The 23,455-nt window shown below is 41.8% G+C and overlaps 1 protein-coding gene across 1 annotated transcript in view; it reads right to left on the bottom strand.

Annotated features, from left to right (window-relative positions):
• The window catches only part of EML6 (EMAP like 6), a 231,345-nt gene extending 208,090 nt beyond the window's left edge, over window positions 1-23,255 (bottom strand). The window contains exon 1 of the mRNA XM_053666835.1: window positions 23,059-23,255. Coding sequence (XP_053522810.1) covers window positions 23,059-23,255 — 197 coding nt within the window. The remainder of the gene's footprint in view (window positions 1-23,058) is intronic.
• Between the last annotated feature and the right edge of the window lie 200 nt (window positions 23,256-23,455).

The raw sequence follows: 23,455 nt of genomic DNA, 5'->3' as shown, positions 1-23,455 counted from the left end.
GGGTTATTTTCCTTCTGCCTAAAGAACACTCTTTCAGAGCTAAAACCGAGAGGATTTGTCGCCAGCAGACCCACCTGAAGAAACTCTAAAGGCTGTTCTTTTAGTGTGAGTCTGGCCAATCCTCTCCGTGTTCTTAGTCTAAAAATATCTTTATTTCCCCTTTTTCTTCCATTATTCTGCCAGTTATCCATCCAATTTCTCCGAGGTCATCGATCTTCTTCCTCTGGAGGATTTTCTGATTTTCTCTTTATCTTTGATTACCTGCAGCTTCACTATTACATGCCTATATGTAAATTTCTTTTTATTTATCCTGATTAGAAGCCTTTTGGCCTTTTAAGTATGAAGGTTGATATCTTCTATCAGTTCTGGAAAGTTTTTCAGCAATTATATCCTTAAATATTGTGTCTACTCCCATTTTCTCTCCCTCCCTCCCTCCCTCCCTCCCTCCCTGTCCTTTTGAGTGACCAAATGAATATACGCTAAAGTTTTATGATGATTTTTGTCCCTTTTGTCTTGTCTCCTCAAATGCCTGGTCACCTCTGATTGTAGCTGGACAGTGTATTTGAAAAATGATCTGCAGAAATAACTTGAAGTGTGGATGCTGTGATTCTCCAGAGAGGATTTTTGCTTGCTTCTTCCAGACTTCTGAGACCCCAGAAGCCCTAGCAAGCCAAGTTCCTCACTTAAGGTTCCCTGAATTACTCAAATGTCAGGAATGAATCTAGGAGTCAAGCTGCATGAAGGATACTTTGCTTCCAGTTCATCTTCAAAGCAGAGGATGAACATACCATCAGGATTCCTGGGTTCATATTAGAGTGCCACTTTTGCCAACCTAACCTCTTAAGGTCCCCAAAAGTCAGCTTCTCGCCTCCTCTAGGGACACCCCCAGGGGACAACAGCTACATACTCTGCATTTGCAGCTTCCCTGAAATCTCAGTCCCACTAATTACTTACTATCTTACTATTTATGGATGATTTTTAGAAGATTTTATTTCTATATTTCATCTGACGTTTTAGTTATCTTCATTAGAATAATGAAGCCCAAATTACCTAGTCTGCTGTTGCTGGGTATTATTAGAAACTCAAGAGTAAGCTTATTAAAAAAACAGTCAAAGACTTATAGCAGTACTTATCACCTTAGCACAACCTAACATTTGGGTCTAATTAGTGTATTCAATTCCAAACAGACCATAACTGAATACATTCGTGGTCTGAGCATACATTCATTGGACCATGAATGACCAATACATTCATGGTCAAGAAGACAGCATCAACGTTTGAGAGCATACACTGACCGTCTCCCCTTGAACATCACACCATAGCTTGATAAGGAAGATTTACTGACATAAATCCAACTTTTCTTTGGATTTAAGCAGGGTGGTACATGTAAAGTTTTTAGAAGAATGCCTGGCACAAATTACACCCTCAGTAAACATATGCCAATATAATTATTACTATTTCCGAAATAAGTGAATCCTTACAGTATTTCCCCACAATCTTACAAGATACCAATATTCTTCATCCCAGTATTACCATAAGAAATACTCCAGAAAACCAAAGTCACTCATTCATTTAGCTATTAAAAAACACACAAAACCTTTAGACAGTCTTCCTAAATTCAAGTTTTGGGGGGAGCTATAAGAAATACCAGTCAAAGCTGCTGTAAACGGTAAGCCTTACTGTCAAATATGCACATTATTATTCGTCCCACATGGACTTGCCGTGACTCACTCCTGAGAAGAGGGCACAGCCGCAGGTTGTCACACAGCTGTCCTACAGCCACGCATCTCACAAAGGAGAAAAGAATGGAGAACATTCAACAGCAGCTGGTGAGCCACCCAGGAAGCTGTGCCATGTGCTGAGTGACAAACATTCCACCGCAATTTCTAGTGCTCAAGCCCGTGATCGATTTACCTATTAAGTGTGAAAGGGATGATAATAGGAAGAACCTCTGTAGTTCTGAAGGGCAACTTGTGGACCGTCCATATTTTATGCTTGGAGAGCAGAGTCCCTGCATCACCCTGCACCCCTCTGTGAAGGAGCTGAGTGCCAGGCGCAGCCAACCCCGCACAAAGAGCCGTGCTCTCAGGCCAACCTGAACCCATCCCTGCAAGCCTCTTAAAGTGAAATACATCATATTTATTTAAGAAACGGTTAATGAAACCTGGTTTCAGCCAGCTACTTTGGTAGGATCTGGGTATTTAATGGTGAAGGTAAGATGATTCTGGCCTCCTAGAATTCAGTCTGGTCATGCAGGACTCTCGGAAGAGACAGAAATGCATAACTGTGTTACAGAGTGACAAGTACTACAATGATGGAAGTGTATGGGGTACTGGGGGACAATACGGGGAATGGGAAACCAGGAAAGGTATCCCAGGAAAATCACTCTTAAACTGAGACCTGAGAGACAAGTGAGAGCCAAACAACGATGAAAAGATAGAACATTCCAGAAACCACATGTATAGAGACCCAGAAATTAAAGAAACCAAAGGGCACATTATAGCAAAACAGAAGGAAAAGCTAAGGCTACTCTGTGGGAATGTCTCCATAATCAGGGCAGGCTGGACTCCCACCAAAAACAGCATCACATGTCATTTTGTTACAAAGGAAAACAAACCACCATAAAAGAGCGAGGAGACACAACAAACAAGAGAATGAATATACACCACGACACCCCCACCACACACACACCCAAAGATTCGGAAATAAGAACAGAACAATTTGAAAGATTCTACATATTTGAAAGATTCTGAATATATTTAAAGTCAATAAAAAACATAAGTTATAGATACCATATGACAACAATAACAGCAGAAAACAGAGGAAAGAAAACTGTAAATCAAATAGAACTTGTAGAAATGAAAAAATATAGTCACTGACATTGAAAATCTAATGCAAGTCTTCTAGTTTGAAAGCATTTATCTATGCTTCTCCACAAAACAAAACTAAAAAGATGGGGAGTAATTTTAAAAGCCACAAAGAGAACAAGAAAGGGAAAAAATATACAAGAGAAACTTAAAAAAAAAAAAGGATTTAGAAATCAAAAGATTAAGTGGTGGCTGATTTTAGAGCCCTAAGAAAGCTGAAATCTAAGCCTACCAGGCTGGGAGTGGGAAGAGGAAGGGAAGCCAGAAAGAAGTGGCCAGTTCACGGTCACAGACAGAGACCTGGAAAGGCTCAGGCTTAAAGATAAGAGCTCCGAAGGCAGGAATGGAGGGTGGGAGAAAGTAGGGTGAGAGTCTGTAACAAGAGCAAAGAGAAACAGACTCATAGATACAGAGAGTAGACTGACAGCTGTTAGAGAGGAGGGGGCTTGGGAGACTGGGTGAAAAAGGTAAAGATTAAGCAAAAACAAACAAAAAAAATTCACAGACAACAATACGGTGATTACCGGAGAAAAAGGAGGTGCTGGGGGACCTAAAAGAGGGTAAAGGGAGGATTGGTGGAGGGATTGTTAGCATGGTGAACCCCGATGAGCTTAGATTACTATTTTTTAAGCACCAATAAATCCAATAATTTTTTTAGAGTTATCCTCGTACACCCACCCCAGAAGTCTGGAGAATTACTCTCTGCAAGGCTGCCTAGCTGAGCAGAGGGTTGAGGGCCATTCATGGGGTTAAGCAAGAGTCTGCTTAACCATGAAGTCCTCCCCACTTGAATACTGGAACCCTGGTGGTTAGAACCCACCCACCCCATCTCCAGACAAGAGAGTCTGGGATTTCTTTCCAGGAAAATTGGCCAAGACGAGCAATAATACCTCTCAGTTCTGACATTTTATGCTACTTTGATGAAAAAGCATATCTTGGGGTGAGGATTTTTTTTTAAAGCACACAATTTCTACTACCCACAAGGATGGCTAAAACTGGAAAAGACAGACAATACTAAGTGTTGACAAGAGTGTGTAGAAACTAGAACACTCTTTCATTGCTGGTGCATAAATCGGTACAATACAACCACTTGGGGAAACTGTTTAGTAGTATATCTATTAAAACTAAACACAGGTATTCCCTATAATCTAGGTATATAGCAAAATAAAAGTAGACATTCATCTGCCAAAAGATACGTATAAGAATGTTCAGAGAAGCATTATTTACAGTAGCCCAAAACAACCCACATGTCCAGTAATAAACATAGTAAATTATATTCATACACTAGAACACTACACAGTGATGAAAGAGAATAAGCTTTTTCCATGTGTGATGACAAGCTCAAATCTCATAACAGAGTGTTGAGAAAGTCAAACTTCACACAAAAGAGTATATACTCTTTTAATTTATATAAAGGTTTAATTTATATAAAAGTCACCAACAGGTAAAACTTCTATGTGGGAGGGGTTATTTTCAAAAGGTGACAGTGACTAGGAAGTGTCAGGTGAGAGGTTCTGGAGCACAGTAATGTTCTATTTCTTGATCTATGTGGTTGTTACAAGGGTGTATTCACTTTGCTGAACTTCATTAAGCTGAACACTGACAAACTGTGTGCTTTCCTTTGTATATGAACTCAAAAGCTTACAAAAAATGAATGGAGATGTGGTGTCCACCTCTAGATAGTATTTTTTGGTCTTATTTTCAAAATTTTGTTTAATGAGCACATATACATATTATAGTGGGGGGAAAGCAACTTTTAAATAACAGCAGAACTGAGATTCTGTGAGGTTCACAGCAAATCCAAGTAGAGTGTGTAATTTAAACACAGTGTAGCTGGTTGCCAGACATGCTGAAAATGATGACCTAGAATGAACTCATCCTTAAGGTGGGGAAGAAGAAATAGATTTTTGGAAGCTTAAGTTACAAAGAAAGGATGTTAAAAAGTTTGTTACAAGATGTTACAAACAAAAAGGATGTTACAAGATGGTAATCATGTAAAATACAGACTTTTGAAGCAGTTAGATAGCATTATGAACCCAAAGTTCTATTGCCCTTATTTCTTAAAACTTGATTACAAAATTTTCATCCTATTTTTTTTTTTTTTGGTACTCTCTTACTGCCTTGGTTTGCAGAAAGCAAACTAAAGGCACTTATGAGCCACAAAGTAACAATAAATGGCGTCTCACACACACTACAAAAAACCTTGCACAATCAATCAACCAGAAAAACTTTCAGGCCACTGTGTCAACATGTAATAACGTATTCCTTTTGAACTGCAAGGTAAAGTTAAATATAAGCCCACAAAATAACTTGTGATTTTTTAAGTGAATCTAAAGTTTAATAAGGATATTAAAGGGAGGTGGGGTAGGGGATGTTATTGTGTATTATTGCCGGCCTTTCGTCCTTCCTTTTGTAAATTTCTTTTCCTTAATCCTATTTTTTCTTTCTCTAGAAGTAGAAGCTCTATTCAACTGTTTCCTTGTTTTGCATAAAAGAACTAAAGTTCCTTGTGAACATTCTACTCAGTATTCTAAAGGGAATCTCCCAGTCAGAAGCTCCCATTTTATCTATATTCCATTTAAACACATCCTACATCTAAACAAGATCACGCCCAAACTCCCTTATACCTTTGTTCGTTTCTCAGGAATTAAACCAAGGAAGTGGTCCCTGTCCTCCACACCAGTACTAGGTTTCATATTTCCTATTTAACATGCCCCATATTATTCTGCTCTTGGCCCAAGTAAATTGTCTTTGTCACCATAAAGGTGGCTCTGATCTTCAATCTAAAAAGATACAGGGGAGGTGACTACCCCCTTCAAAAGGATAACAAACAGGGATCTGTTGCTCGCTAGACTCAGCTATTCTGTAAATGATATACTTCAAGTTCAATGCCCAATCATTTTCTAGGCTTTCTTGTGAAATGTTTTAGTAAGCCACACGTGTATTCCTCCTGCTGGCAATAACACCTTCTTTCCGTAGAAATTAGCCTTTCCCCATCCCTTGTGGCTCTGGGAGGACTGCCCATCACAATTCCTTGCCCTGGCTTGACAACCACAATACCCCATTCTCGGCTACAGGGAGAGTTCAAAGGTTGGGCTCATGACCCATGCAAGGCCAAACAGAATGTGCTTCCTTCTGATTTGTAACCTGGTGCTAGAAAAGCTTCCTGTTTGCTCTGAGGTCTCTGGCTGAGAGGCTGCAGACCTAAAGCCAGCCATGGCCATGGAATCCCTGCACAGCCCACCCCCATTCTCTTGAAAGAAATCTGTGCACAAGGGATAGAATGAGGTCAACGACCAGAGAGAAATGCAGCCAAGAGAGAGAGAAAGAGAGAGTCTAAGAGAGTACCGACAATGCCATTGGAGTCCCTGTAGGCCCTTATGTCAGCACCAATCTGGAACTTTCAAATGACATAGGCCACTAAATTCCTTTGTCTCCTAAGGCCAATTTGAGTTGGGTTCTATTGCCCTGAACCAAAACAAAGACCAAAAACCTGCCCATGCGCATCACCACCAGCTCTCTGCTCTCACTGACTCCCCATAGCTTGTTGGAGGGGTGAGCACCTCAGAGAATAGATTCACTGGTGAACAAGTGGCCGTGGCCATCCCAAATGGTAGATATTCTGGTTGACCATTCTAGGACTAACAAATAAACCTAGTCCCAGTAGTCGAGGTTAAAACCTGCATGTCACCTGAGTTCTGTCTGGGCCACATCCTAGGCTCTCGGGCCCGGCAGCCAGACTAAGGGGACGAGGTGTGCAGTGAGCAGCCTTGCAGCTCAGCACCACAGGGCCCTGCTCTGCGCTGAAGGGGTGTGTTTGTCACACCCAAATCCTTCCAGGTGAAGTGACTGGTCCTGCCTTGTTCAAGAGACAAGTGATGTGGAGTGTTGACTTTGCTCTCAGCAAATACATCAACAAAAAGTTAATCTGGACCTAGAACCAAGCAGAAGTTCTTAGAAAGAGACAGTTTGTTTCACAGATTCACTGTGAGAGGCATGAACAGATACAGCTTAATGGATATTCGTGTAGGCTCGTGGCATTATTTTTCTTTGGAAAGTATCCCTGACTCTCAGCATCAGATGACAATAACTGAGGGACAAAAGCAAGCCAGGCAATTAAGTAAGTGGTAATTTAGGCAACTGGGGCCTGAGGTGAGGGAGGCCTGGTATGAAACCCAGTTTGACAGTTATTAGCTATTGTCCTTGGGCAAATTATTTAATTCCTTAGGCCTCAGTGTCTTTTTTAGCAAAGCGGGAATAATAGCATCTACCTCAAGGACTTATTGTGAGGAACTAAGGATCATTATGCACATAAAATGCCCAGCACAGTGCCTAGCACATAATAATAGCAACAAACTATTATACATGAAGTCATCAGGTCAGAGATATTTGAATATAATACATATATTTGAATATTTTAATGGAATCTATTTCTGTGAGTCTTCACTCACTCAGATATAGGCATCACCATTAAAGGGACCAAAGAGAAAAGAAGAAACTTCATGTTTACTATCAGCCAGAAATGCTTCACTTCCTTAAATTATAAAATTTCCACTACTTTCGACTTGAGAGAAGTTAAAATTAATCTGATCCCAGATCAGCAGATGTAGAGAAACGGCACTTTCCTACATGGGCATTGGTACTTCTCTTCTTGGAAGGCAGTTTGTCAGTATCTATCACAAGGTAAATGTACGCATTTTTTTACCCTGGCCATTCTACTTGTAGAAGCATCTGCCACAGAAATACCCACACATACACTCCGGGACGCATGAACACATGAGGATGTCTACTCCAGTACTGCCTGTAATAGAGGACAAGCCAAGTGCCCGTCAACAGGTGTGCCGAGACCCAGAACAGAGACCGAGGCGACAAGCCAGGCGTCCAGGGCTTCTTCCCAGAGCCCCTTGTAGGTGAGCACTGGCCTCTGAGCTGGTTCCAGTCGACAAAAATCTACGGAGTGTCTTCCCCACGCTGGGCCTTGTGCTCGGTGTGTGAGGACAGTGGTGAACAAAGCAGAATCTAGTCCTTCGGCCAGAAGAAGAAAACCCCAAACCAAATTCTGTATTCTCCCAATCCAGGTAGGACCTGATAAGATTATTTTAAATAATGCCCATGATTTTTAGTTTAAAAATTTAAAAATTATCCTTCCCAAAAACACTGAGTCAAATTTTTGAAGGAAAAGGAAATAAATCTTATTGAGTCTTTCTTTGGCACCATATAATCATAGTTTAGATATTTTCTTATGTCATCTTACTGTTTATTTTTCCTGAGTTTTCTGTCAAATACCTGTAATTTCCTTTAGATGGCTTGCCAAAAATCAATAAACAATTTTACACTGATTTTTGTAATAAACTGCACTAAAAGAAACTGGTTTACTCCAGAATTACTGGAACACCTTGTGCACATTAAAGTAAAGTTTCCTTACCTATAAACTACAGAAAATATAACAAGGTAAAAAATTAGGATGAGTAATAATGGTTCAGTTCTGCAATCCCAGTATTAATATAAAGTAATAATCCTAGATAAATTTATACAGTGTAGTTATGAATAAACAAGATTAAGACAAGTATAGTAATAGAAACAAAAACTGTTTAACATTCTTCCACATATACTTCAATTTTTTAATAATTTCATATACCTCAGGGGTAAATAACATCATAAAATCAATTATGCTATTTAGTACACTTTTGCTTATGGCCCAAATAAAATAAAACAAGAGCCTGAAATAAGTTTATTAAATTCTAATTCCCCTTACAAGTACAATCCTTTTTATTGACATTTTAGTCTTAAGTGAGAATTAAGTTCGTTAATTAAGTGGGCTTCTGATACACATGGTAGTTTTCTCATACCACAGTGACAAGCAAGATTATAGCAGAAATGTATAGAGAGTCAATTCTGTTTTCTCTCATTTCACAAATATCTGTTTAGTTCTTGTATCAGAGATTCTGGTACCCCCAAACAAGGCTAATAATGTAAATTTTTTAAATATCCAGTTTAAGATCTCATTATAAACTTCCAATATTCTGAAATCCTGTCTCGTTTTGGCATATTTTCTGGCTGCCTATTTTAATTTGCTACTCCCCAAACATCAGTCTAGCAGACCTTTGACGTTATTACCAGAAAGCAAATTCAATACGGAAATTAGGGTGCCCTTTGCTTCGCCAGCTTCTATTGTACTTAAGAAAGGTGAGTGGCCTGCTCAGGGTCTGTGAAGACCAGACTCCAAAGCCACTGCACAGTGTGATCCTGCTTATGAAAATGAATGAAGTATTTTCTCTACTAATAAAGTGCAGACACTTGGCAAAGTTCTAAAATTATTATTTATAGTTTATCCATGTTTACTAAAAATGTTGCCTATCTCCTTGAGATTTAATGAAATCTCCTTCTCAAAATCCTATAGTTAAAATGCCTAGGAATGCCTCAGGGAAAAGGTCGAAGGTCTGTGTTCACTTCCAATGAGCTCAGGCTGCAGAAAATGCAGTCTCTCTGAGGTGTGTACAGTGCGGGAGAAAGTGACTCAGACATCCGGTGACCAACAACCGAGAACCACTTCCAGGACGTCCGACAGTGACCGCCTCCTTGCGTGGCAGCTCTGCGTGACCACTCATGGCCTGCTACCACTCAGCGTTTTTGCTGACCGATTGCTGGAAATCTGACTTCCACTTTTTTGTGGAAATCTTCTCCAGACGGGAGAAGCTAGCTGCTGAATTGGCTTCTGCGACTCAACAGAGATTCAGATGAAACTAGAACACATATGGAATTAAATATATCTATAAACAGATAATCATTTTCTATCTATAAAATCATAAAAAAATATCACTTAAAGAGAAAATCTGCTGGAGCCCAGAAAAAAATTAAGCTCTGAATTATGTGAAATTGGAGCCTATAATTTAGTCTTTGCGGTAACCTTCTGTAAGGATTAATAACAACAAAAAACCTATTTTCCTTCTCTGTTGTTTTCCCTCCCTAGGCATTTAAACCAGAATGCTGTGTAAGTCTTGAAAAGATAAACTAAATCACTTTAAAACCAGATGAAATCACAAGCCTGTCCTTAGAAAAACAATAAAATAGATTTTCATACCTCAGATTTGTTGCTCCATGAAAGCAAATGCATCTCTTGGTTCAGGGTAGTTTTGGGAGTAAGAGGCACAGTTGCTCAATGGCACCTTCGCTCAGTACTCCCTACCAGAACAGACAGCATCTTGGGGATGCCTAACGTCCCAGAGTAGGTGCCTATGAGCAAGATGCCTCTTGCAGAGATCAAGAAGTGTTTTGCCCAACACTTTGTTGCCCCCACAGTTTCTTTCTTACTCATTGCTCTCGCAAGCTGGGTTCTGCCCCTGTGCTACTCAGAAGAAAATGCTCTTCCCTTGACCTCTTTTGACTCCCAGTCCTGGTCCACCTCTTTGCTGGGCCCCACAGCAGACCCCTCACCACCAGCCCCTCCGAAACACACAGACAAGCATTGACTCCTCCCTCGCCTTCCAAGTCCCTGCACTCTCTCACTTCTACCTCTCTCTCTGCTCCTTTTGCTCTCCTCTGACTTACAGGGAAGGGTGTATTCCAGGGCTCCATCTTATGCTCTCTTGACTTTACCTGCTCGCCTTTGACCCATCGCAGATGGCAATCACCAGGAGTGTCTCCTGGTGCGCACTCAATCAACACCTGTGAGGCGAGTCACCTTCAGACATGCTGCGGGCCTCCCATACAAGACACTATCTAATCTGGGTCTCTACCCAGCTACCTGCTCCGACCACCACCCCCTTCCCACGAATGGGTTGAGACTGTGACTCTAGCCTGACACTCTTCAGGAGGCTTCTTATTTAAGGTACTTACAGTTCTCTCTGTCTCTCCTCCCTGGTTTAGTCTCCACATGACAGAAAGAGAATGGCTTTGGAGTCAGATAGAACTGGGCTCAAAGCTGGGTCTGTCGATTACTAGCTATGTGACAATACCTACGAATTTTTGCAGAATTACAAGGGAAAATGTTTATATGTAAAATATTTATATGTATATATTTTTTAAAACTCAGGGTCCAGGGAGGTTTCTTTTTCTGTATTTCTCTTTCACTGACTTCGCAAAGGTCCTTACATCCTTTCTTTAATTGAATTTTCACAATAACCCACCAGAGGTCTAAAGGAACAAGCCGAGATTGGCTGGGTAGCAACTATTAAGTGGTAGGATCAGATTCTAACCTAAGTCCAACTGGCTCTGAAGCCCTAGCTCTTTCTACCACAGCGAGTGCCTCCAGGGCACAGAGGGGACAGTGGGCTGGGTGGGCGAGCTTCGGAACCACAAAGAAGGAAGGTATAGCATAATGTGAGAAGTGCTGTGAGAGAGGTGTGCAGAAAACACTGCAGGATTTACTGAGGGAACAGACATTGACTCTGCCTCCAAGAAACCGGGGAGAGCTGCTGTTTTCACAGACGCGGTGCACTGGAGTTGCCTCTTGGAGAACATGAGTCTACCCCCAGACAGACTGGGCAGGGTGGTCAAGGCAGCAGGGTCGGGCAGTAACTGAGCAAACCACTGGAGTCACTGCAGGGAGTGCGGTGTGATGGGAGCAAAAGTGGGGAAGGTGAAGGAACCCAGTCATGGAAGGGGATGATGGCAAAAAGGCAGGGTGGGGCTAGGCCCAGTGTCTGAAGCCCGTTCCAGAAGCAATGGAGCCCGCAGGAGTTTTTAAGAAGGGCGGGGACAGATCAGACCTGCACTTTTGAAGGCTAATTCCAGCACAAGCATAGTGCAGGGATTCCAGAACCTGGAATCACTTGGGGACCATTTTTAAAATGACTTGATTTGTCCCATTATTGTGAATGTTAACTTTGATCATTTCATTAAGGTGGTATCTGCCAGGTTTGTTAGCTGTAGTTACTGTTTGCCCTTTACAATTAGTAAGTATTTTGTGGACCTGACCGGTGTGGCTCAGTGGGTTGGGCATCGTCCCAGAAAGTAAAAGGTCATGGGTTCGATTCCCAAATGTCACATCCCTGAGTTGTGCCAGGTCCCCAGTTGGGGGCATATGAAAGGCATCTGACTGATGTTTCTCTTCGCTCATTGATGTTTCTCTCCCTTTCTTTTTCCCTCCCTTCCCCTCTCTCTGGAAAGAAATAAAATCTTTTAAAAAATAAGTATTTTGTGGCTAAAGTCCTGTGTAAATTTCATGTTACTCAACAAACTTTCATCACTAATCATAATGTCCACTGATCTTCTAACTCCATCATTCCAGCTACAGTTATTTGTTGACCTTCTACTCAAGGAGGAGATCTCTCTTCTTCCCATTAGTTATTTATAACCCTATAGACACATGGATTTTTGTTTCATTCAGTAGATGATAACTGAAGCTCAAATTATTGCAGATGTGGCCAGTGGAAGTCCCCTCAAACTAGCTCTTTTGTCATTTTAATATCTCCCCTTATTCTTTTAGCACTGCTATAGTTCCTAGCACAGGAAGCTATTCTAGACTCATTCTGTGTTTTCCCAGCCCCAAGTCTAGAATAGGTGTTTTTTGTGTTTGTTTGTTTTTGTAAGTTCTGATTCTTTCATGTGGAGGATGGTATTTAGAAACCACTCTAAAGTGCTGGGCGCTTGGTGAGTCATTGTCTGTCAGTTTTCTCAATGGACAGAGAAAGAAAATCAAGAATGTGTGTGCATGTGTGTGTGTATACATCTGTATACACATATCTATATTTCTATGGGAAATTTCTTTAAAATACAGATCTGGGGAGTTTTTTTTCACCAGACCTACTGAATCAGAATCTTTAGGAGGGGGCTCATAAATCTTTATTTGTTCAGCAGGTTTTCAAAGAGAAAACTGACCAGGGCGTGAGAGTGGGGGCAGGAAGGCCAGTTAGGAGGACACTCTAATAATCCAGACAAAAGTGAAGGAGGGTGTGAACCAGCATGGAAGCAGCAAGATGGAGAGGGCTCAGTCGACTGTGTGTGTTTGGGGCTGACTGGCTAATGGAAGTGCATGAGGGAGGGGCAACAGGCACTGTGTCTCCAGCTTAGATAACGTCATCACTGCGGCCGGAACACCCATTTACACGGTGAGCACTGAACACACGTTTACTCAATTGTACATCTTCTCACTTTTCTCGTACAGATTATAGAAAAATCCAAGTGACATTCTGGGGAGAAAATAATTCTAAAACATTCAAGAATTTACATCTCTTTCTTATATTGTATCATATAGACTAACAGCTAACTGTTACCCAAGGCAAGAAGCATTGTTTGTCCTTTACAATTAGTAAGTATTTTGTGGCCCTGACCAGCATGGCTCAATGGGTTGGACGTCGTTCCAGAAAGTAAAGGTCATGGGTTCAATTCCCACACACATTCTTGACTTTCTTTCTCTGCCAGGTCCCCAGTTGGGGGCACAACCCAGGGATGAATTCACTGTCAGCAGGCCAGACTCTCACACTGTTAAACACAGCCTGGGCTAAGTGATCGAGTTTGCGTGCACTGTGCGTGCGAATAATAGACCTGGAAGGCTTTTCACCAAGAAGCAACCTCTGTAACAGTGTCTCCTATTGTCCAAAAAAAGAGAGCTACAGTCTGCCGGAGATGAAAGTCATTAAGCTGAGATGGCCGCTTACTCTCACTGCAGCACAAAACTCACCTTGGCGTGAGCAAAACATAGAAAGGGGTTGTAGTGAGAAGAGTAAAGCTAAAAGGAAATGACCCTCGGAATTCTAACTCTGATCACAGAAAGTTTAAAACCTAGATAAAAGTACAACCCAGAGAAAAATAATCCTTCCCAGTGTTTATGTAGCAAAAGCAATTCATTAATGACCTACCTTCTCATTGTTAAACTCACAGGGCTTCCAGATGTACCTATTTAGACCTACTGATACTGTTGAAGGTCTCCTTGACACCCTCTGTGCTATGGGCTCCGGGGCATTCCACTCTTCTGGGTTTCCTCCCACCACCGTGACTCTCCCTTCTTTCACAAGCACCTCTTTCTCTGCTGATCTAAACATTCGTCTTCCTCAAAAGGCTAGCCCTGGCCTCTCATTTCTCCACATGCTGTCTGCATCCTCTCAGTCACTCCTACATCCTTAACTGCAACTCCCACACTCTCTCCTGAGCAGAAACACCCATATAAATATATAATCACCTTTTGCATATCCCACAGACATTCCTATCTAAATATTTTCCAAGTGAAATCATCACCTCCTGACCTTGAACCTGTTCCCCATTCTATTTTAGTGAATGAAAACCACCATCCAACCAGCTGGCTGTGCCAGAAATTGGACCATTACCTTACATCTTCCTTCTCCCCGCCACCACCCGTATCCTATCAATCACCAGGAATCTAGAATCTCCAGAATATATTCATTGCTTCCCTTGCATACTGCCATACTGATCTCACACCTGGACTTTCTCTCCAACAATCCATTACCCACAATGCAGCCAGAGTGACCATCCCAGAGCCTAAATCCAGTGACGCGCCTTTCTCCAGAAAGCCCTCTCTGACCACCACTCTCTCCCATAAATGGGTTAGGTAAATGTCCTGAGGCTCTCATATACCCTGGGCTAACAATAACAGAACTGAGAACAACACACCCAGATGCTTATTTATGAATATTGCTCTTATGATTATAAGTTCCTTGAGAGGAGATACATATTGTTCACTGTTGGATCCTCAGTGCCTAGCACAGTGCAAGACACATAGCAAACACTCAAGAACTCTTTGTGGCTTCTTAATGATCCATTTTAAGTTAAGGCTCTAAAGATTGATTCGGTTGGTTTTGTAGAACCAAGCTGGATAGTCACATGTGCTGAGGGCCAAGACAGACTCTGTGTGTGTATGTGTGTGTGTGTGTGTGTGTGTGTGTGTGTGTGTGTAGCTACGTGCAAAATGGATCATTAAGGTAAGAAGCTAGTCTGCAGTCAGAGAAAATCAAAGCATATATTATCCACAGAGGAGCAGAGGTGTGAATCCCTGTGATACACAGGAACACTTGCAAGACAAAGAAAGGGGAAAGACTAGTTGCCTATTTACCCTGCAATGCCTGAGCAGCCAGCCATACTCCTCTCTAAAATTGAGTTCCAAAAGATTCTCATCACCTTTGGACCTTTGGCCTTAAAATGATTCTCAATAGCCTTCAGATAATTCTCCAACTAGCCTATTTCTGTTTTAGCCTAATATTTCTGACCAGTCCAGAGAAAGCTTCTTTCATGTAGGATATAGAGCTGGCCGGCCATTCCCCTTCTTCATGCCAATGGAAAAGGGAGCGGCAGAGAACTAGTAGGCAATCCTGGACTCCTGCAATTCCTGGGTTCAGGCCATCCAGGTGCCTGCCTCCCACTGCAGAATGAAAGGAATGAACTGATAAAAAAAAAAGTAGAGGTAAAGAACACCCTCTTTGACTGCACCCTCTGCTTCCCATACCACTTCTGCCCTCTCAGCTGTCTCCAGCAGCAAGGCTGAAGACTGCAGATTCATTTTTAAAAAGCAGGAGTCTTTGGGAGAGAACAAAGATGTATAGATTGTTGCTGGTCCCTAAACCAGCAGTTACTAAATACTGCTCTCGCTCCTCAGAGTAAAAACAGTTACATTCTTTAAATATATATATATATATATATATATATATATATATATATTTCATAGAATCTCACAGCATCTTCACAAATCTGAGTTAGAAACCAAAGCCTCCTATTCTTACTACTTTTAGGTTAACCTTTTTAATGACTGTTTCCATTTCTGGGTCCCCAGCTATTCAGAATGGGACCCTGCTAGGGGAATTCAAAGGCTGTAGACATCTGAGACAATTCAGTGGGAAAAATACAGTGTTTTAAACAAATGGTGTTGGGACAACTGGATATCAACATGAAAAAGAACAGACCCCCTACCTCACACCACATATAAAAACGAAAATGGATCCTCTCAAAACAGATCAAAATGGATCATCTGCTTAAAGTCATCTGCTTATAGCTAAAACTATAAAACTTTTAGAAGAAAACATAGGAATAAATCTTCATGACCCTCAAAAGGATAAGCCATAAAAGATAAATTTTAAAAATTAGACATCAACGAAATTTTAGAACTTCTGTGCTTCAAAGGACACCATCAAGAAAGTACAACAATAGCTCACTGAATGGGAGAAAATATTTGCAAATAATATAGCAGATGAGGCACTTATATTGACAATGTATAAGGAACTCTTAGAACTCAACAATAAAAAGACAAACTGATCAGAAAATGGAAAAAGAATGTGAATGGCTGTTTTCTCCAAAAAAGACATACAAATAGATTTATAAAAAGTAATCAATATTATTAGTCGTTAGGGCAATGCATATTAAAACAACATGAGATTCCATTTCACACCCAGTGGGATGGTTATAATCAAAGAGGCAAACACTAACAAGTGTTGGTGAGGATGTAGAGGAATTGAAACTCCCATACAATGTTGGTGGAGTTGTAAAATTGTTTGGCTGCTTTGGAAAACAATTAGGCAGTACTTCAAAATGTTAAACATAAGAGTTACCATATCATTCAGCAATTCGACTCCCAGGTATATACTCAAAAGTCTACGTCTACACAAAGTCCATGCACATACTCTTCCACTGAACACATGGACGGGCTCACCATCTCCTTAACTTGTTCCAGGGCCTGCTTGGTTCTTTCTGCAGAAGAAAGAACACTGGGCTAAGTGACAACTTAATAAAATAATGATTCTGTTCATTTAAGGATTTAATAAATATATGGATCATATATATCATTAAAATTCTATTTCACTGTGGACAATATCTTCTGGGCTGAAAAAACACTGTCTATCGAGCTCTAAAACATACAATGATATCTTGCTGGGCAGAGTGGGCTGTGGACCAGCAGCATCAGCCTCCCTTGGGAGCTGGTTTGAAATGCAGAATGTTGGGCCTCACACCTGACTTACTGACTCAGTGCCCAGGTGACTCCTACGCACAATGATATTTGAGAAGAACTCTCTGCTCTCAAACACTGTGATTACATTTAAGACCAATCCACATATGACAACCTCATGTTAAACCTACAAGGTTTTCTATATGGACTGGGGGAAGGGCCAGTCCCAGAAGCAGAGCCAGCAAGCAGGCCTTCCCAGCTGCTTCCTTTTTCCTTTTTGGTGGTAAAAATGTCACTTACATTGCAGAGTTGTTCAGGTCCACCTCCTGTAGGCAGGACATGTCTTAGGCAGCCCTGTTTAAAGGTGCCGCCATGGAACAGTTTTTCGCTTCACCACAATACAGCCTACATTCGAACTGACCACTGGTGGTGAGGCCAACATCATTTTTCATAAGTGAGTAGACACCAGTGAGATATTTTTCAAGCTTTGAAACAACACATTATACAGTAACCATATTTTTTAAATAAAAACATGGTCATGTACTCTGAATTAAAATACAGGCTCATAATATGACAAGAACAAGGGTACCAATGACAAAACTGAATGAAATATTTGTGACTGTCCTGAGAAATATAAGACATAGGTGTGAAACCCATGAGGCATTAATTACCTAGGTGACAATTATAATGACCTTGGTATTTCTCTGGGCATCTATACAGAATTTTGGGCACACCGATTTCTTTCTCACCCTGGTGCCTTTGCATGTAACCTTTCTCTGCCACAGCAAATTCTCTTATCTGCCCCTTCTCATCCTTCAAGTCTCAACTGAAATGCCATCTCCTTACAGAGCTGCTCTGGAAACCGCATCTAAGGCAACTCCCATACCCCTGCCCAATCCAGTTTCTCTCTATGATCATTCCCTTCCCAGCGCTTATCACAGCTCTAGGCACCATTTCTGTTCTCCTTCATTTCATGGTCGGCCTCTCCCACCAGAATGGGGGCAAGAGCCTGGTCATGTCCACAGCTGTGCTCCCTGCACCTGGTACATTCTAGATGTGAAATGAGTTTTTGATCAATAAGCCAATGAGAAAAAATAATATGTACCCAATTTAGAGAATAAATCTTGATAAATATCAGCAGGCAAATAAACTATAGCTTATTAATAAAAATGACAATAATAAGATCATTTATGAACAGACCATAAACTTCCATCAAAACCTTTCACTTCATGAGCTTGCCAATGAACAGTGAGACTGAATGAACAGTAGATGGTACCACTGAGTGACTTTGCTTAAATCTCTTTCCCTCTCTCTCTCAGAGTTGGAGAAGGGGGTAATTCAATAAGATGACTATACACAAGGTCTGTCCAGAAAAAGTCCAGCCATTGTTAACATAATGAAAATGGTTTACCCAACATCAATGTAACCTGGCAGGCAAAGCGAGTGGACTGGAATGCATATGTGGGAACAATGATGACTTCACTGTACTAGTCAGTGGGGTGGAAGATGCCATTGAATAAGTATGTGTACTGAGGCCATCACATTCAAAATAAATGAGCAAGTAAAGCAACGAATCTGCATCAAATTTTGCATTAAACTTGAATATTCCTCCATAGAAACTACACAGATGATTCAGGAGGCTGCAGCTACAGGCAACTGGTGATTGACAGCTTCCATATGACAACACATCCACCCAACTCTGCATCATGTCTCTTGCAGAGTTTTTGTTGAAACATCAAATCACCCAGGTGACTCAGCCCCCCTACAGCCCAGACTTGGTGGCCTGCAACTTGATTTTTCCCAAAACTAAAACATCTTTGAAAGGGAAGAGCTTTCAGACGGTTGATGAGACTCAGGAAAATACAACAGGGCAGCTGATAGAGATTGGGAGAACTGTGTGAGGTCCCAAGGTGCCTACTTTGAAGGGGATGGCGGTGTCATTGTCCTATCTACAGGGTCTCTTGTATCTTTGTCAGTAAATGTCTCTATTTTTCATCTGTTTTTCATCTGATATGGCTGGATACCTTCTGGACATACTAATATACATATGTACACACACACGGTGTCAGATACAGAGCATGCACTCAACCTGGGTTTGATTCTTTATAGTTATCCCCATATTTCTCAATTTCATACTCATCAAGGGACTAAAGAATATGAAATCACATTTCCAGGTCTTCATGTGAACCTGTTTGCCTAACACTCCAGGCCCCAGTGAGCAGCACTGGTCTTGAAAGATGAAAAGCTCTAGGAGGGCAAGGCACCCTTTCAGCTACGGGGAGAGGTGAGGCAGAAGCAGATGGGGCTGTGCAGGATGTGGATACAAACAGGTCCCTGTGGCGGGCACTCGCTATTTCCCAAACACTGTGGGCATCTTGCATGTAACCTCCACAAGCTATTGTACAAGGTAGATACCTTTACACTCACTTTATAGAGGAGAAGCTGTTTCACTGATGAGAGCTGAGACTCACAGAGCTTTAGTAAATTCCTCAGGTCACCCAACTGGTAGCAGTTCTAGGTTCAAAATCAGGTCTCTCTGACACCAAAGCCCATGCTCCCACCACTATGCCATTGGGTGGGGAAGGGGTACAGGGGGAGGAGGATGAAGGGGGAAATAAAAGCATTCTAGTACGAGGCAGGAAAGAACAGGGTGATATTATTATATGGCAAGTGAGATGCAAACAATTTATGATTTTTTAAAAGTAAAATAAAAACAAAGATAGAAAGGTCAGTTAGGACCAGAAGGAACAGAAAGCTAAGGAGACTGAACTTCAGCCTGTGGGCAATAAGGAATCATTGTTTTGTTTTGGTATCTGTGTCTGTTTTTAATTAAATACTACTACTGCAACTACCAAAAGCATTTAGTGAGCATCAACTAAGGACCAGGCTCCACTCTAAACCATTTGTATACATTCTCTCTAATAGTTACAGTTCTACGCTTTAGGTATTGTTATACCCATTTCAAAAATAAATAAGGCCCCAAGAGGTCAAGCCACTCTCCCAGATGCCTTCAGTAAACGGCAGAGTGGGGTTCATAGTGAATGTCTGTGGGGCCAAGGTCGGTGCCCTTTCACCTAAAATAGTACTGCACAAAAACCTCCCTTCTTATAGAAAGCGGAAAAGGAAGAGAAAAGAAAATGGCACCAGGGAACTGGTCAGAAGCAACGTAGAGATCCGCAGTAAGAGGATAGATGTCTCAACTCAGCCGCTGTGAAAATGGAAGGGAGGTGACAGGGAGCAGATGTGTTCACGACCTTTTCTTTCATTTACTCCATTGCTCTGTCATGATCTGCTACCTGAAGGAAAAACCAAGTAAGCAGTTATTCCAGTCTCTATACTGTCCTCGCCTTCAAGCCCTGATCTGAGTCCTGCTATTCACCCAGTAGCAAACAATGTTGTCAGGGCTAAAATACGGCCGCGGCCTCTAATCCGTCATCTGTATGGAAGAGTCATCATTCAAGAGAATAAAACGAAGCCTCCACATCCAATAAGTCACACTGTGAGTGATATGTGTTGTTTCACATATCAACAACTTTTTGAAAATCTGGCATCAATACACAGTCCGTCAAATCAGGAGGACACAGACGCTGGGCTCTAATGAGCTCTGCCAAATCCTACATTATTATTAAGGTTCTCAAGGACCATGTGGTTTCATAAAATGGAGCAGGGATCAGTATGTGTTGGGCTGCTTTCTAGTTACTGTTCTAGTGAAAATAGCACAGTAAATAAACCAGTAGGAAATGCATACATCATGAATATATCTTTCAAACTAATGCAAAAGCTAACTGCACAATTACATTATCTCATTTGATGGGATCACGAATTAGAGGTTTTAATATTCACCTAGTGATTACCCTCCCAGAAAACATTTCTGCACTAAAGACTGGCTGCAGTCCTTCTCTTTCAATGACAAACTTCAATATTTCAGGTGGAAATTCAGTTGTCTTACAGATACACAGAAGCGAGCTGAAATCCATAGAGTACAATTTTCCTACCCATGTACACAGATAATACATAAATATTCCCAACATTTTCTGATTTTAGTTTCAAACATCAATTATGTTTCTGAGATGAAAATGATGAAAGAAATGGCACTTAAGAGTTTCCCCCACACTAAGGACATATGGTCTGTGCACTGCCTTCACCAGAAAAGAATAGTTACATATACAAGATAAAGCAAAAGAAAAGCATAAACATTCTAATTTCACAGCTCTTAATTACATAATGACTCTGTATTTTGTTTTTTTAATCTGCTGGAGTTAATTTTATTCTTATGTGCAAAGGCGTGGAAATAAAAGAATCCTGTTCACCTGTAACATACTCAGACCAACCAAATACGGAAAATACAGCAATAAAGTCCTTTCTTTGGAGGCAAGCTTACTACTATGTTCCTCTTCAGTGTAAAGATAAAACCTTAAGAAACAGACCAGAAGCTAAATTGACGTGGCTTTTTTTTTCATCAAGTGAGGCTCCCTGCAAACCTAGTTATGCAAATAGCTTCATTCATCTTTTCTTCAAACCTGAGTGTTTCTTTAAACCAGATATTGTCATATCCCCACAGTTCAGCTGCCAGTCACGACAGCAATTTACTGCAGCTCCACCCTTTTCCCACCTTCAGTTTCAACAGTGCGTTTGGTTTTTTTCCTATTATAGAAAATTTAAGATAGGCATTCAAATCCTCAGAGTAGTTAAGAGAACTTGTCACATAAATATTATTTAGCCCCAGGGAATTTTCTGCTTAATTGCCACTCTCTCCCTTCCCCCCAAAGGACTACATCTTATTTTGATGGTGTAATGGAAAGCAATGCATTAAGAAAGAGTAAAAACATAATGGGTTTAAATTTTTAAACATCTAACCTTTTCGCAAGTCACTTAGTCATTTCCACCTAGATGTTAATAATCAGCCTGACAATAAGAGAAGCAACACCCCAGGACAGAACTAGGTAGGGACTGCCCCAATCACAGCCACTGCTGTATCAGAGAGAGAAGAAAAGAAGCTGTTTCTTCATATGTGACATGAAGAAACTTTTACATGTTAGTTCCACCTCACCTTGAGAACACTAGAGCTTCCAGTTTTTAAAACCTGCATCTTCTAAAAGTCAAGATTTTTTAAAACGGTATCGTATGCATTTTGAAATATTAAGTTTTTACTAAAATTTTCAACTTTAGGTCTCAGGTGGGGGAAAAAATGCTCCAGAATAAGCACAATAGTCGGGGAGGGGCACCGGGGAGCAGAGCTAGTCTTTTAAATAATTCTTCCCAGGGAGAATTTAGGACCATTAACATTATACCACTTAACCATTTATTTGATTGTGAAAGGCAAACTTGGAGCACAAGTGGTCATATTTTGAAAACGTGATGGAAGTTGTTCTACATCAATGAACACACAAGCTTGAAAGGTACAAATACGGTCTGTTAGCTGTAGTCCATCCTCAGCAAGTCATTCTCCCTGTGGGCTGAGGCTCCCATATCATGGAAATCATCCCTAACTGCCGAACGCTGAGAGGGATTCCCCATGGCCAGCATCTGGACCACACCTCATTTGGGACAAGGGCTGGAGGAAAATGTGGCTGGTCTAAGGAAGAGAGGACAGAGCCAATAATCAAAATATGTTCCTCTAAAATTTGATGGGGAAGACCCCTAAAATGGCTCTTCATCCAATCCTGTTCTTGTCATCAGTCCTGGCCATCCGCTACCAGATGTTGGTCATTCTGTGGGCTGACTGGTGGGATTTTGTGGTCCAGCAGCTGCCGGCCTTTTATAACCTCGGCAATGTTGGGGAAGCATCCATTTAGTATATAAATAAGCTTTTTGGCATTAAAACATTGCCAAGTGAAATATTAGAGAACAAACTCCCCGCCCACTGCAGAAGAAATTTCCCAGTTTCAAAGCTTCAGGGATGAAGATTCCAAATTACCTGTAGCAAAATTTTCTTTTAGACTTTTTAAAAAATTCTCTTGCTTGCTGAGGAACCTACTGGGAAACCTCCCAAAGGTGATACCCACAGTTCAGGTTATCGGTCCTACATTTACCCAGTTAGGGAAGGAAGGGGAAGTGTTGGGTAGTTACCCAGGATCCTTCCACTTGTAGCAGGGACGAACACCAGAAAGGCATTGGGACACTCAACTCCTTGGAGATCCAAAACCCTTTGGAGGGATACGTAGAGCTCGCCCTCCCCGTCCGCACCCCAACGCTGCTTCTGCCCTAGCTTTGGAATCAGCAGCCCTTCTGCTATTCCATGCGGTTCCAGAGATTCCATGGGGCTCACGGATCTGACCCCAGGAAAGCCAGGTTGGTCATCCTTCTCCCCACCCTTCCAACCTCCACTCAACCTCTCCCCACTTCCCCAGGCCACCACCTTACCTGATAATGTCGTCGTTGTGTCCCAAGAAGAATTTTTGGCTGTGCTCCCGGGTGTTGTAAACCACCCCGACCCCAGCCACAAAGTAGACCACCTCCTTGCCGGCCGTGTAGTACAGGTTGTTGCGGCACTGGTGACCCCGGTACCCGTACACCCACTCCAGCCGGAGCTGGCAGCTGGGAGCTGTCCGATCCGCCATGATAAGCCGACCCCACTCGCCCCCCGGCCCCCCCGCACGCGGGTCCGCGGCCCCTACGCGCGGGATCTGTCCTCGCCAAGGTTCGGGCTGCGGAGGAACCGCAGGGGCTCAGTGTGCAGCGCTGGGCGCTGATTTCCGCGGCGACGCACAGACACAGCCCAGCGCGCCGGCCGCCACCATCATCCGCCGCCGCCGCCGCC

Source organism: Artibeus jamaicensis, unplaced genomic scaffold (genome assembly GCF_021234435.1).
Source record: "Artibeus jamaicensis isolate MK-2021 breed Jamaican fruit bat unplaced genomic scaffold, CSHL_Jam_final contig_465, whole genome shotgun sequence".
NCBI classification, from domain to species: domain Eukaryota; kingdom Metazoa; phylum Chordata; class Mammalia; order Chiroptera; family Phyllostomidae; genus Artibeus; species Artibeus jamaicensis.
The sequence above is the reverse complement of the archived record's forward strand: the minus strand, read 5'-3'. Positions and strand labels throughout refer to the sequence as shown.